The sequence below is a fragment of the Phyllobates terribilis genome, unplaced genomic scaffold (genome assembly GCF_046119375.1).
Source record: "Phyllobates terribilis strain yellow unplaced genomic scaffold, ASM4611937v1 Scaffold_1__5_contigs__length_1240528914, whole genome shotgun sequence".
Lineage (NCBI taxonomy): Eukaryota > Metazoa > Chordata > Amphibia > Anura > Dendrobatidae > Phyllobates > Phyllobates terribilis.
In genome coordinates, this window is record NW_027362761.1 from 1,158,800,676 (window position 1) to 1,158,816,090 (window position 15,415).

The 15,415-nt window shown below is 42.4% G+C and overlaps 1 protein-coding gene across 4 annotated transcripts in view; it reads right to left on the reverse strand.

Annotated features, from left to right (window-relative positions):
- Positions 1 to 5,699: 5,699 nt before the first annotated feature.
- Positions 5,700 to 15,415, reverse strand: part of LOC141162632 (cilia- and flagella-associated protein 99-like) — an 81,066-nt gene continuing 71,350 nt past the window's right edge. For 2 of the 4 annotated variants that reach the window (XM_073648930.1, XM_073648923.1), the window contains 2 exons: positions 7,426 to 7,582; positions 5,700 to 5,967 (listed from right to left, as the gene is read on the reverse strand). In XM_073648930.1, the coding sequence (XP_073505031.1) occupies positions 5,806 to 5,967; positions 7,426 to 7,582 (319 nt within the window). In that variant the 3' untranslated portion in view covers positions 5,700 to 5,805. Of the gene's footprint in view, positions 5,968 to 6,174; positions 6,230 to 7,425; positions 7,583 to 15,415 lie in introns of those variants that run through there. The other 2 variants (XM_073648940.1, XM_073648951.1) reach the window with 2 other exon arrangements.

The window sequence follows — 15,415 nt, forward strand, 5'->3', positions numbered from 1 at the left end:
AATAGTTCACTAAGTACCCTATATTTATTATGCAACTTTGCTTTACATTTATATATAATGATGGTAGGGTATGAGATATATTTTTGTCTTTTGTCTTTTGTAGGTTTTGTACATAGGGGGTAGTATTATAGTAGTTATATTCTTGTACATAGGGGGTAGTATTATAGTAGTTTTATTCTTGTACATAGGGGCAGTATTATAGCAGTTTTATTCTTGTACATAGGGGGCAGTATTATAGTAGTTATTTACTTGTACATATGAGCAGTATTATAGTAGTTATATTCTTGTACATAGGGGGCAGTATTATAGTAGTTTTATTCTTGTACATAGGGGGCAGAATTATAGTAGTTTTATTCTTGTACATAGGGGGCAGTATTATAGTAGTTTTATTCTTGTACATAGGGGGCAGTATTATAGTAGTTTTATTCTTGTACATAGGGGGCAGTATTATAGTAGTTTTATTCTTGTACATAGGGGGCAGTATTATAGTAGTTTTATTCTTGTACATAGGGGGCAGTATTATAGTAGTTTTATTCTTGTACATAGGGGGCAGTATTATAGTAGTTATATTCTTGTACATAGGGGCAGTATTATAGTAGTTATATTCTTGTACATAGGGGCAGTATTATAGTAGTTATATTCTTGTACATAGGGGCAGTATTATAGTAGTTATATTCTTGTACATAGTAGCAGTATTATAGTAGTTATATTCTTGCATATAGGGGCAGTATTATAGTAGTTATATTCTTGTACATAGGGGGCAGTATTATAGTAGTTATATTCTTGTACATAGGGGACAGTATTATAGCAGTTATATTCTTGTACATAGGGGGCAGTATTATAGTAGTTATATTCTTGTACATAGGGGCAGTATTATAGCAGTTATATTCTTGTACATAGGAGCAGTATTATAGTAGTTATATTCTTGTACATAGGGGCAGTATTACAGTAGTTATATTCTTGTACATAGGGGCAGTATTATAGTAGTTATATTCTTGTACATAGGGGCAGTATTATAGTAGTTATATTCTTGTACATAGGGGGCAGCATTATAGTAGTTATATTCTTGTACATAGGAGCAGTATTATAGTAGTTGTATTCTTGTACATAGGAGCAGTATTATAATAGTTGTATTCTTGTACATAGGGGGTAGTATTATAGTAGTTATATTCTTGTACATAGGAGCAGTATTATAGTAGTTATATTCTTGTACATAGGGGCAGTATTATAGTAGTTATATTCTTGTACATAGGGGCAGTATTATAGCAGATATATTCTTGGACATAGGGGGCAGTATTATAGTAGTTATATTCTTGTACATAGGGGGCAGTATTATAATAGTTGTATTCTTGTACATAGGAGCAGTATTATAGTAGTTATAGTCTTGTACATAGGGGAAGTATTATAGCAGTTATATTCTTGCACATAGGGGCAGTATTATAGTAGTGATATTCTTGTACATGGGGGCTGTATTATAGTAGTTATATTCTTGTACATAGGGGGCAGTTTTATAGTAGTTATATTCTAGTACATAGGAGCAGTATTATAGTAGTTATATTCTTGTACATAGGGGCAGTATTATAGTAGTTATATTCTTGTACATAGGGGCAGTATTATAGTCGTTATATTCTTGTACATAGGAGCAGTATTATAGTAGTTATATTCTTGTACATAGGGGCAGTATTATAGTAGTTATATTCTTGTACATAGGGGCAGTATTATAGTAGTTATATTCTTGTACATAGGGGCAGTATTATAGCAGTTATATTCTTGTACACAGCTGCCATTATTATTATTACCACATTGACACACATTAGCACATAGTGTCCCTGGTTCTTTTATCTTTATGAGCAGTGAATTGCCATTGTCCAAAAGAAAATAGCCTCCTATAAAAATGACCATACTGATAAGCTAGGAGTCGGCCATAAAGCTGAGCCGACCATTTGTCACCTTCATCCCAGTTCTCCTATCCCCTGGAGTATAAAGCCAGTGCACATTGCTTACAGATGAGGATGATGATGCCAGTGCCGCCTGTGTCTCCACACTGTGCCTGACACAGATAATGAGGGGTTATTGCTGAGGGCTCTGGTGACATCTCCTTACATCAGGGTCACAGACCAGGAGCAGCAAAAGGACATAGTACAAGAGGGATCTAAGGCCATGTTATCACAGTAAGTAGAGGACTATGTGCGCCCCGCCCACTTGTCTCATTTCTTGACAACTTGTTATAGCAATCACCCTCGAATGATTTTTATCCAAAACAGATTTGTTTCTGCAACTTTCTAACATACTTTTTAAGATCTCTGCTTGCTGTTAGTTATGAGGTGCATTCTTCTTCTTGGGTTGTTAATACTCCCACCTGAAAATAAAGCCACAATCAGGGGTCTGGCTTCTGAAACTCACAGTGATCCTTTTGTAATAGCCGGGGAAGTTCGGTCTAGTAATTAGATTTGAGCAAAATGATTCACACTGCACTGATCCCGTGTCCAATCCGGTCCTCTGACCAATCCGGTCCTCTGACCAATCCGGTCCACTGACCAATCCGGTCCACTGTCCAATCCGGTCCTCTGTCCAATCCACTCCTCTATGGCAGCTAGACCAGGGCAGTCTTCACTTCAATCGGTGGCATCCTTAGTACCTATGGCGTTTACTAGATCTCGCACCGTAACAACATCACGGCACAATGCACATAATGGCATTTTGTGAAGCTTAGGACTAGGCCTTACAATGTCTCGGAGGTTAGTAAACACCTAGGATGGCAGGCCGAGGAGGAAGAGTGAAGAAGTGAAGACTGCCTGGTCCGCCTGTCATGGAGGATCATACTGGACAAGGAGGAAGGAAGGGAAGAAAATTGGTTTGTGGAGGTTCTCAACTTGAAATTGCTGTTAACAGGGAACAATAGACCGCATTCAATTACACACCAATGATAATATACACTTGCGCTGCGCAGTGACTTGTGGCCAAGCAACATAAGATCACAAATTCAGCAAGTTTGGATTTGTGCAAACTGTTGTGCTGCAGCAACTTGCGGGTCGCAATGTGGCCACATTTCCGCTGCCTGGTTGCAGTACAGCAGAGCGATCTTAGGTTGCATCACTTATCCATAGCTTTAGTATATCTACCTGTCCAAGTCCTCTGCAAATACATTGATAGACTAGATAAAAATTAGTGAAGCTATCACAGTGATCCTAAGTGATTATTCGACTGTGAGGCTCCAAAGACTTTGTCTCCATTAGAGGGACTCTTCACTTGATGTTACAGGCATGGACTGCAGACCGTTGGCCTGTATTGTAGTCGAGAGCTGCAATCATAGTTCAGCTAATTGTCGTTGGAAACAGTCAGCAAGCTTGTTATCTTCTTATCTGAGCTCCTGTATTTCGACCAATCTATATGCAGACATTGATTCAGCAAAGAATATTAAGAGATTTCAGCTCTGAAGCATGCAAAGTTTAAAGAGGTTAAGCCACTAAATCACTAAATACATTTATCACAAATATATGATCACTGGGGGTGTCCCAGCCTTTCCCCAAATCTCAAGTTTCAATGGAGCACTAATGCGCATGTGTGATCACTATCGAAGTCCGGCCCCGATTGGCAATGTGCAGTAATGGGCAGTTACCTGGTGGGCCACGCTATCCAGGACTGGATAGGCAATGTGCCTTACCGGGTAATTTCCCGGCAGGCCGTACAGCCTATCGCCACAATGGTCCACCTGTCCCAAGCCCTTTAAATTCCATAATTGTTTTTTTTTATACTACAAGTCTCAGTGTTTTACTACAGTATGCAGCACACAAAATCCCCCCCATCCTTCCTGCTGCTGGCCAGACATTCTGTGTTGGCGGAGCTAAGCCACCTTCAAGTTATTTTACCCGCTTCTGTTGTTCCTTCTTGTGCACAACCAGGCACTGAGCGGCAGACTTTCTTCTTCGCTTTGTCCTCTCTTGAAATGCAGCTCCTTATGGTGGGCAGCGAGCCTGCCTGGTGACAGGGTGAGTCAGTTTCCAACTGACACGCTGAGCAAGTGAAGACTACTCTGACCAGATTTGGAGGAGACCACCTAGATGGCTGCTGTGCAGTCTCAGATGACCAGTCCAGGGATGACTGATTGTGGGCTGAATTCCCTGGGGAGATGATCAGTGCTGACTACTTTCTATATGGATTGGGCTGATTTCTGTTCTACTGGCTAATATTTTAAAAATGAATCATACTTTCAACTAGCATTTCAGAATAAGCTATCACGTGTGTGTAGATGAGGAATAACTCTATTTCTGGCCATTATATGACTTTATATTCTGCATTTTCATCAATTTTTCTCTTTGCAGGCTCTATCTGTTATTTGCTATTGACTCTGAGCTGGTGGGAATATACTAACTACTAAGATGTCTCCCATACACAGCACAGCACACAGAGAAGGATTTCTGCTCTTCACTCCTTTTAGAGCACCTAGAGAAGCAGCAGCATGACGTAAATTATACAGCAGTGCTGAGCTGTGTGAATGTGAATCAAGCTCTGATGTGGTGTTAAACACTTGTTAGAAAACTCAGCACAATCTTTCTGTGTCTCCCTCTGCTTATTTCCTCCTCACTCTTCCATCTCACCATCAGTGAGCTGGAACGATCTTGAGCCGTTTTTAAGAGTGGATAAGTTCAAAAGGCCGGAGGGAGAAGAAAAAGGGGGCTACTAAGTGGAGAAAGAAGCAGATTTCTCTGATAAGTTACATTACAAAGTTTCTTATATTTACTTGTACTTTATTTTAATTTATGCTAAGTTTGTTGAAAATACTGGTCCCACTTAAGTGAGTGCCTATATTAATTACCAATAATGTTTTGGTGGACTGGAGACAGTGCAGGGGAAGTTGCACTCTAAATTCCTCTCTCCTACTGTCAAAACATGCAAAATCTGAGAAGAGCAAGTTGCGAGCGGTATTGTTTTTTTCTGTTTCCCAGCCTTCTAGTATCTACCGTCAGACTGGTGAAGGGCTCCTTCACAAACCGAAAAGCTGTCTCCAATCGACTTCCCTACATCATTAGCGGAAGCCGGCACGGGTCTAAGAAGTTAATATGCAGGTCAAGCCGCTGGAACGGAGAAACATTCTGCCAGCAAAGCAGTGTAGGATACCATCAGTGTGCACAGCAGAGCTATGTGCTTGCAATGTGCACACAGTTTGTTTCCTATACACTGTATTAAGCACAATCATAGTTTGGCTTTCTGCACATTGCAAAGTATGACTTGTCTTCCACAGCCTCACCTTTTAGCAGAGTTTGTCTGTTCCGCACCCAGTTTTAAACCTCTGACACAGCTATTTCAGTTAATGACTGTTTTTCAATCTACATATGAAAATGATGATGATTGTCACCTGTTTGGTATAATTGGTTACTCATAGGCCAAACTGTAAGGCACTTACAGATGGCACAGTACACAGTAGTATCAAGCACCAGAATTAGGAAGGCACAGAAATGTGACATAAACCCGAATTATGGATAAATCATAGTTGTGTTTAGGATGGTGAGAGCATGCTCGGAAATATGGCGGTTGTATTATTCCACTAAGAGATTCCTGTGGGAGAATATGCCATGACTTAGAATCATGGCTGTGCCCCATCTTTTACATCTAATACACTCACACCTGAATCACGTGTGCAGTGAGTGTTGTTCATGACACTGACAAAGAAAAAAAGAACTGATCGCGTGACTCGACCATTGTGCAAAAGGGTATTTTATCTAATAGTCTTTCCTACATGCATCTTCTTATTTATTACGGTATCTTTGTTCTTCTGGATAAAGGAGAACATTGAGTCCATAGATTTTATGATGGCATCACGCAGGCTCGTGAGCTCCCGTTTCTTGCGGCCTCATAAGCCGCCATCCTGTGCGCCGTTTCTCTCGACACCACTCCGCACTGGAGCAGCTGCGCCTGGCGCTCCCTGCTCTCCTCCAGTTCCTTCCAATGCTTCTCTTCATAGGAGTCCTGTAAGAAAGAGGATTTCACTGCTAAAGATCCGCAAAAGTAGCAAATGTGTAACACCCAATAAATGTAAAATATTTACCCGCTTCTTCTAGATTCAGCAAATAGACAACATTTATTGTAGCATAAAAAGTTATACAATTTAACAATATACAGTATATATATATATTTTTATAAATTCTGTACGCTTCCAAATTGCGATTTCAATATCTCTGCTTGCTGTCGAGGTTCATTTATTACAAGTAGAGTCTTCAGCTCTTGAAAACTGTAATTAATGTATTGTTAAGTTTTTAACTTTTGATTATAAAAAAAGAACAAACTTTATTGGCTGATATTGGAGTACCCCCTTTAGGGCTCAGGTTACTCTTCTGGGTATACGGAGACCACTTCAGCACTGAGATAACAAGATTATGGATTGCTTTTTGTGAGGTGATATTTATTCATCCCCGACCAATGTGTACAGATAATATCCAACGTTTCGCCTAATTTGGCCTTTGTCAAGATTATCTGTAATGAGCGGAGGTCGGGGAAACTGGAGTGGTTAGAGTAGATGCGGGACTAGCCGCTCATTACAGATACCCTTGACAAAGGCCAATTCGGCGAAACATTGGATATTGTCTGTACACATTGGTCGGGGATGAATAAATATCACCTCATGAAAATCAATCTATGATCTCCTTGTTATATCAGTGCTGAAGTTGTCTCCGTATACCATTGACAGGTATTAAAGGCCATCTGTCAGTAGGATCAACCCTCCTAAGCCGTCTATGTGGGCATGAAGGTCATAGGAAGCTGAATAAAATGATACCTTGATATCTGTGATCCGATCTTTTATTCCAGAAAAATCTGCATTTTTCTTAATATGTAAATGAGCTGTTAAGATCTATGGGTGGGACCTAGATCTCCCTGAGAATCTGCCTCCAGAGCTTACTTTAGATGAAAGGAGGAGTTACTAGTGTGAGACATGTAATGACTGACAGTCTGCTCTCAGGATCTACACAGAAACTGTAGTTTTTAGAAGGGCCCTTAAAGCTGATCACAAAGTTCTCCCAGTTGGGACACTCAGCATTCAGCTCTAATCTATGGGGAAACCTTGAAGTGAGCATTAACTTTTACTAGAGGACCACCACAGAGGAAATTAAAGTGAAATCAAAGTGAATACAGGCATAACAGAGAGGCAAGCAAATCACTGGACATTCTTGTGAAGGGATGTTCCGGCACATATAGTGCCTCTAGTATAAGAGGAACCGCCCACTCAAAAGACTGGAGGGCAAGTTACAGAGCATGAGAATTGGTATAGTTACTGGACATATTGTGCATCAAAAGCGGTTTCCAATGTATTGGTGTGAATGAGGACAATAAGGCCAATACTTTTTTACAGGTATTATGTGAAATGACTGGTACAGTGTAAGGTGGTGCCCACATGAAGCTCAGCGGCCCGGTCCCATACCGTCCTCTTACTTTGATGGCATTACGCTGGGGGTGCAGCTTTAAGGCCTCCGCCTGTCTCTCGCGCTCGGTTATTCTCTTTTCCAGTTTCCGCTGCAGTTCGGTGACTCGATCATTGTTTGCTGCGGCAGTTTTTCCAAACTGAGATTTAGACTTTTTCTCTTCCAGCCTGTCAACAAAGATAAATGAAATAAAACACATCCAGCAGATACTTCTAGAAAAAAGAGATGAGAAAGTGTATTTTTCTGCTCCTATTAAAGCAAGGTTGTATTAATGCGGTGCGGGCTCAGAAATAGCCGCACATTGTGGGGGATTCATTGTCACACTGAGCACTGACTTTACCCGGACTCCGCAGCTTTCAGTTAAGGCGGCAGCTGAAGAGGAAAATTACATTCCCCCAGAACAAGCTTCCCCGGCCGCCCAGATCTGTCCGGAAAACAGTCACTCATTTTAGAGACCTCAGAGATCACTTCATGAATCAGGAGCAAATCTCTGCATTCAGGACGACTGGATGGATGGATGGATGGATGGATGGATGGATGGATGGATGGACGGACGGACGGATGGGAGAAATTATAGAGAGTTAAATAGATAGAAATAGAGAGAGAAATAGAGATACAGGTGCATCTCACTAAATTAGAATATCACCAAAAAGTTAATTTATTTCAGTTCTTCAATCCAAAAATTGAAACTCCTATATTATATAGAGTCATTACACACAGAGGGATCTATTATATAGAGTCATTACATGCAGAGGGATCTATTATATAGAGTCATTACACACAGAGGGATCTATTATATAGAGTCATTACACACAGAGGGATCTATTATATAGAGTCATTACACACAGAGGGATCTATTATATAGAGTCATTACACACAGAGGGATCTATTATATAGAGTCATTACACACAGAGGGATCTATTATATAGAGTCATTACACACAGAGGGATCTATTATATAGAGTCATTACACACAGAGGGATCTATTATATAGAGTCATTACACACAGAGGGATCTATGATATAGAGTCAATACACACAGAGTGATCTATTATATAGAGTCATTACACACAGAGGGATCTATTATATAGAGTCATTACACACAGAGGGATCTATTATATAGAGTCATTACAGACAGAGTGATCTATTATATAGAGTCATTACAGACAGAGGGATCTATTATATAGAGTCATTACACACAGAGTGATCTATTATATAGAGTCATTACACACAGAGGGATCTATTATATAGAGTCATTACACACAGAGGGATCTATTATATAGAGTCATTACACACAGAGGGATCTATGATATAGAGTCATTACACACAGAGTGATCTATGATATAGAGTCATTACACACAGAGGGATCTATTATATAGAGTCATTACACACAGAGGGATCTATTATATAGAGTCATTACACACAGAGTGATCTATTATATAGAGTCATTACAGACAGAGGGATCTATTATATAGAGTCATTACACACAGAGTGATCTATTATATAGAGTCATTACACACAGAGGGATCTATTATATAGAGTCATTACACACAGAGGGATCTATTATATAGAGTCATTACACACAGAGGGATCTATTCCAAGTGTTTATTTCTGTTAATGTTGATGATTATGATTTACAGCCAATGACACAAAGGTCATTATCTCAGTAAATTAAAATAATTAACAAAGGCTTCCTAAGCATTTAAAAAGGTCCCTTAGTCTGTTTCAGTAGGCTCCACAATCATGGGGAAGACTGCTGACTTGACAGATGTCCAGAAGACAGTCACTGACACACTCCACAAGGTCCCAGAGTCTGAAGGAAGAGTGGAGAGGCCACAATCCAAGCTGCTTGAGGTCTAGTGTGAAGTTTCCACAATCAGTGATGGTTTGGGGAGCCATGTCATCTGCTGGTGGAGGTCCACTGTGTTTTATCAAGACCAAAGTCAGCGCCGCCGTCTACCAGGAAATTTTAGAGCACTTCATGCTTCCCTCTGCCGACAAGCTTTTTGGAGATGGAAATGTCATTCTCCAGCAGGACTTGGCCCCTGTCCACACTGCCAAAAGTACCAATACCTGGTTTACACAACAGTATCACTGTGCTTGATTAGCAGAAAACTCGCCTGACCTTAACCCCATAGAGAATCTATTATAGAGAATCTATGGGGTATTGTCAAGAGGAAGATGAGAGACCCCAGACCCAACAATGCAGTCAAGCTGAAGGCTGCTATCAAAGCCACCTGGGCTTCCATAACACCTCAGCAGTGCCACAGGCTGATCGCCTCCATGCCACATTGCCGCATTGATGCAGTAATCGATGCAAAAGGAGCTCGACCAAGTTTTGAGGCATTTACTGAACATACATTTCAGATTTTAAAATCATTTTTCAAGCTGTTGTTATAAAGTATTCTAATTTACTGAGATAATGACTTTTGTGTTGTCATTGGCTGTAAGCCATAATCATCAACATTAACAGAAATAAACACTTGAAATAGATCCCTCTGTGTGTAATGACTCTATATAATAGATCCCTCTGTGTGTAATGACTCTATATAATAGATCCCTCTGTGTGTAATGACTCTATATAATAGATCCCTCTGTGTGTAATGACTCTATATAATAGATCCCTCTGTGTGTAATGACTCTATATAATAGATCCCTCTGTGTGTAATGACTCTATATAATAGATCCCTCTGTGTGTAATGACTCTATATAATAGATCCCTCTGTGTGTAATGACTCTATATAATAGATCCCTCTGTGTGTAATGACTCTATATAATAGATCCCTCTGTGTGTAATGACTCTATATAATAGATCACTCTGTGTGTAATGACTCTATATAATAGATCCCTCTGTGTGTAATGACTCTATATAATAGATCCCTCTGTGTGTAATGACTCTATATAATAGATCACTCTGTGTGTAATGACTCTATATAATAGATCCCTCTGTGTGTAATGACTCTATATAATAGATCACTCTGTGTGTAATGACTCTATATAATAGATCCCTCTGTGTGTAATGACTCTATATAATAGATCCCTCTGTGTGTAATGACTCTATATAATAGATCCCTCTGTGTGTAATGACTCTATATAATAGATCCCTCTGTCTGTAATGACTCTATATAATAGATCACTCTGTGTGTAATGACTCTATATAATAGATCCCTCTGTGTGTAATGACTCTATATCAGAGGTCCCCAACCTTTTTTGCACCAGGGACCGGCTTTAAGCAAGACCAGTTTTCCATGGCCCGGTGGGGGTGGGGGCGGGGCTTTGGTCATATGGGGGTGGGGTTATGGAGGGGTGGAGCTGTATGGGGAGGATGCTGGCGGGACCTCGGTGTACAGCGCTGCTAAGTAGCAGCATTGTACATTGAGCGTCAGTGTATACAGCGCTGCTGCTTAGCAGCGCTACACACTGAACACCGGTACCGGGAGCCGCGTCACTGAAGCCAGTCTGCTGCCCCAGCACGCCCCACATAACATGTTCTGCCGGGGGCGTGTCAGTGAGGAGAGCCTGCCGCCCCACCCCGTCAGGAACACACCATGCTGTGCAGGAGGGCCGCGTCACTAAGACCCGCCCTGTGACGTACAACAGGTACCATGCTGTGCTGTGGAGGGCTGCGTCACTAAGACCCGCCCGACGCCCCACCCCGTCCTGCATAATGTTCTCTGCCGGGAGCTGCGAGCTGTCACGGCTATGGCAGAAAACATTATAAATCCACACAGAGCGAGTTCTGACCAGGCGCAGGGCCGCGGAGCTAGCTGTCAGCGGCAGGGCCGGCTCCAGGTTTTTCTGGGCCCCGGGCGAAAGAGTCTCAGTGGGCCCCTTTAACACATACCACGATTCATGATGCAGAGATACGGCGGAGAAATATATATATATAATACAATGCAAAGATTTCACTTCATGAGTAATATCTATTGTAAATTCTACAATAGCTCAGAAACCGGTGAATCGCTCCACACAGAATAGTGGCCCCCATATAAGGCTCCATACAGGATACTGGTCCCCATATAACGCCCATACGGAATACTGGCCCCCATATAACGCTTCATACGGAATACTGGCCCCCATATAAGGCCCCATACGGAATACTTGCCCCCATATAAGGCCCCATACGGAATACTTGCCCCCATATAAGGCCACATACGGAATACTTGCCCCCATATCAGGCCCCATACGGAATACTGGCCCCCATATAAGACCCCATACGGAATACTGGCCCCCATATAAGGCTCCATACAGAATACTGGCCCCCATATAACGCTCCATACAGGATACTGGCCCCCATATAACGCTCCATACAGGATACCGGTCCCCATATAATGCTGCATGCAGGCTGTTACCCCCACATAATGCCCCATACAGGCTGCCCCCCCCCTTATAATGCTCCATGCAGGCTGTTCCCCCCCACATAATGCCCCATACAGGCCCCCCCCTTTTAATGCTCCATGCAGGCTGTTACCCCCCACATAATGCCCCATACAGGGTGCCCCCCCTCTTTATAATGCCCCATGCAGGCTGTCACCCCTCCTCTTTATACTGCCCCATGCAGGCTGTCACCCCTCCTCTTTATACTGCCCCATGCAGGATGTCCCCCCCTCTCTTTATAATGCCCCGTGCAGGCTGTTCCCCACCTTATAATGCCCCATGCAGGATGTCCCCCCCTCTCTTTATAATGCCCCGTGCAGGCTGTTCCCCACCTTATAATGCCCCATGCAGGCTGGTCCCCACCTTATAATGCCCCATGCAGGCTGTCACCCCTCCTCATTATAATGCCCCAAGCAGGAATCCCCCCCTCTTTATAATGCCCCATGCAGGCTGGTCCCCACCTTATAATGCCCCATGCAGGCTGTCACCCCTCCTCATTATAATGCCCCAAGCAGGAATCCCCCCCTCTTTATAATGCCCCATGCAGGCTGTTCCCCACCTTATAATGCCCCATGCAGGCTGTCACCCCTCCTCTTTATAATGCCCCATGCAGGCTGTTCCCCACCTTATAATGCCCCATGCAGGCTGTCACCCCTCCTCTTTATAATGCCCCAAGCAGGATGCCCCCCCTCCCCTCTTTATACTGCCCCATGCCTCCATACATTAAAAAAAAAAAAAAAAATCAAATACTCACCTCCCTTCTCCTCACCTGCTACCTGCTGCCCGCCGCTCGCTGCTCGGCTCCGAACTCCAGTGTTGTCGTTTCTTCCCGCTCAGCGCTCCCTGTGACGGCTCAGGGGAGGGCGCGGTGTAAAGACGTCACCGCGCCCTCTGACCTGAGACGTCACAGGGAGCGCAGAGCAGGAAGACAGCTGATCTGCGGAGGCACGGGGAGAGGTAAGTATCGGGCTGCCGGGGCCCTGAGCAAGCGGCGGAGAAGGGCGGGCGCTGACACCGCTCTCCTCCGCCCATAGCCCAGCGGGGTGCGCGACCGCCAGTGGGCCCCTCTGCCTGCTCAGAGCCCCGGCATTTGCCCGGGTGCTGACGCCGGCCCTGGTCAGCGGCGCTGCGGACCGGCTGAAAAACCCCAACGGCCCGGTCCTGGTCCGCGGACCGGCGGTTGGGGACCTCTGCTCTATATAATAGATCACTCTGTGTGTAATGACTCTATATAATATAGGAGTTTCAATTTTTGGATTGAAGAACTGAAATAAATTAACTTTTTGGTGATATTCTAATTTAGTGAGATGCACCTGTAGATAGAATAGACATAGCTATGAATTAGAAAGAGATAGTTAAATAGATATTACATACAGTGGTGTGAAAAAGTGTTTGCCCCCTTCCCGATTTCTTATTCTTTTGAATGTTTGTCACACTTCAATGTTTCAGGTCACAAAACAAAATTTCAATATTAGACAAAGATAACACAAGTAAACACAAAATGCAGTTTTTAAATGAAGATCTTTATTATTAAGGATAAAAGAAATCCAAACCTACAGGGCCCTGTGTGAAGAAGTGATTGCCACCCACATAAACCATAAATTAACTGTGGTTTATCACATCTTTGGGAAGCTGAGCTCAATTTCCCTAGCCACACAGAGGCCTGATTACTGCCACACCTGTTCTCAATCTACAAATCACTTAAATAGGACATGCCTGACAAAGTAAAGTAGACCAAAACATCCTCAAAAGATAGACATAATGCTGCGATCCAAAGAAATTCAGGAACAAATGAGAAATAAAGTAATGGAGATTTATAAAGGTTTGGGACTGCAGCGAACCACAGTGAGAGTCATTATCCACAAATGACGGAAACATGGAACAGTGGTGAACCTTCCCAGGAGTGGCCGGCCGACCAAAATTACCCCAAAAGCGCAGCAACAACTCTTCCAAGAGGTCACAAAAAACCCCACAACAACATCCAAAGAACTGCAAGCCTTACTTGCCTCAGTTAAAGTCAGTGTTCACGACTCCACCATAAGAAAGAGACTGGGCAAAAATGGCATGTATGGGAGAGTTCCTAGACGAAAACTACTGTGAGCAAAAAGAACATAAAGGCTTGTCTCATTTTTGCAAGAAAACATCTTGATGATCGCCAAGACTTTTTGGGAGAATACTCTGTGGACTGACGAGACAAAAGTTGAACTTTTGGAAGGTGTATGTCCCTTTACATCTGGTGTAGAAGTAATACAGTATTTCAGAAAAGGAACATCATATGAAGAGTAAAATGTGGTGGTGGTAGTGTGATGGTCTGAAGCTGTTTTGCTGCTTCAGGACCTGGAAGACTTGCTGTGGTAAATGGAAACATGAATTCTGCTGTCTACCAAAAACTCCTGAAGGAGAATGTCCGGCTATCTGTTTGTGACCTCAAGCTGAAGCGCACTTGGGTTATGCAGCAGAACAATGATCCAAAACACACCAGCAAGTCCACCTCTGAATGGCTTAAGAAAAGCAAAATTAAGACTTTGTCGTGGCCTAGTCAAATCCTGACCTTAAATCAGATTGAGATGCTGTGGCATGACCTTAAAAAATGCTCGGAAACCCTCCAATGTGGCTGAGTTACAACAATTTTGTAAAGATAAGTGGCCAAAATTCCTCCAGAGCATTGTAAAAGACTCATTGCCAGTTATCACAAATGCTTAATTGCCGTTGTTGCTGCCAAGGGTGGCCCAACCAGTTATTAGGTTTAGGGGTAATCACTTTTTCACACAGTGCCCTGTATGTTTGGATTTCTTTTTCCTTTAATAATAAAGACCTTCATTGTCTAATATTTAAATTTGCTTTGTGATCTGAAACATTGAAGTGTGACAAACATGCAAAAGAATAAGAAATCAGGAAGGGGGAAAACACTTTTTCACACCACTGTATAATATCATGGCTTAGATCTATGAAGGGAAGGGGGGTTGTCCATGCGATTGCAGACTCGTTAGGGGCTGATGAGGCTAATACAGAGATAGGAAATTCCAGGCACATTGACTACAGGAAGACGTCTGGTTTGGGCATGGTGCTGCAGTAATGCCCTGGTGCCAGGGTTGCCAACTGTCTAGAAATTCCAGGGCAGTCCGTAAAAATAGGGCACTTTTATGACATGTTCATAAAAAAAGGTAAGACGTCCATGATTTTTTGGAAACTGAAGAAACCTATACAGATTATGTTGACTGTAATTATCATCACTTTAAAGTTCACAGTGACTGCAGCCGATCTCTTCTGGGCGGCAGACATGTATCACTTATCAACACAATGATTTATTGTGGTTTTCCAATGTGTCCGTAAAAAATATTATCTGTCAGTGATTGTTTCGTAAACTGTCCAGATAAAAGTGGGTGAAATAAATATTCAACAAGTCACCAATTTTCTAAGTAAATATATTTCTAAAGGTGCTATTAACATGAAATGCTCACCAGATGTCGGAAACAACCCATCCAATCCACACATTATGTGTAATAATGAGAAATGACACAGGGAAAAAGTATTGAACACACTTGCTGAAATTGAATTAATACTTCGTACAAAAGCCTTTGTTGGTGATGACAGCTTCAAGACGCTTCCTGTATAGAGAAACTAG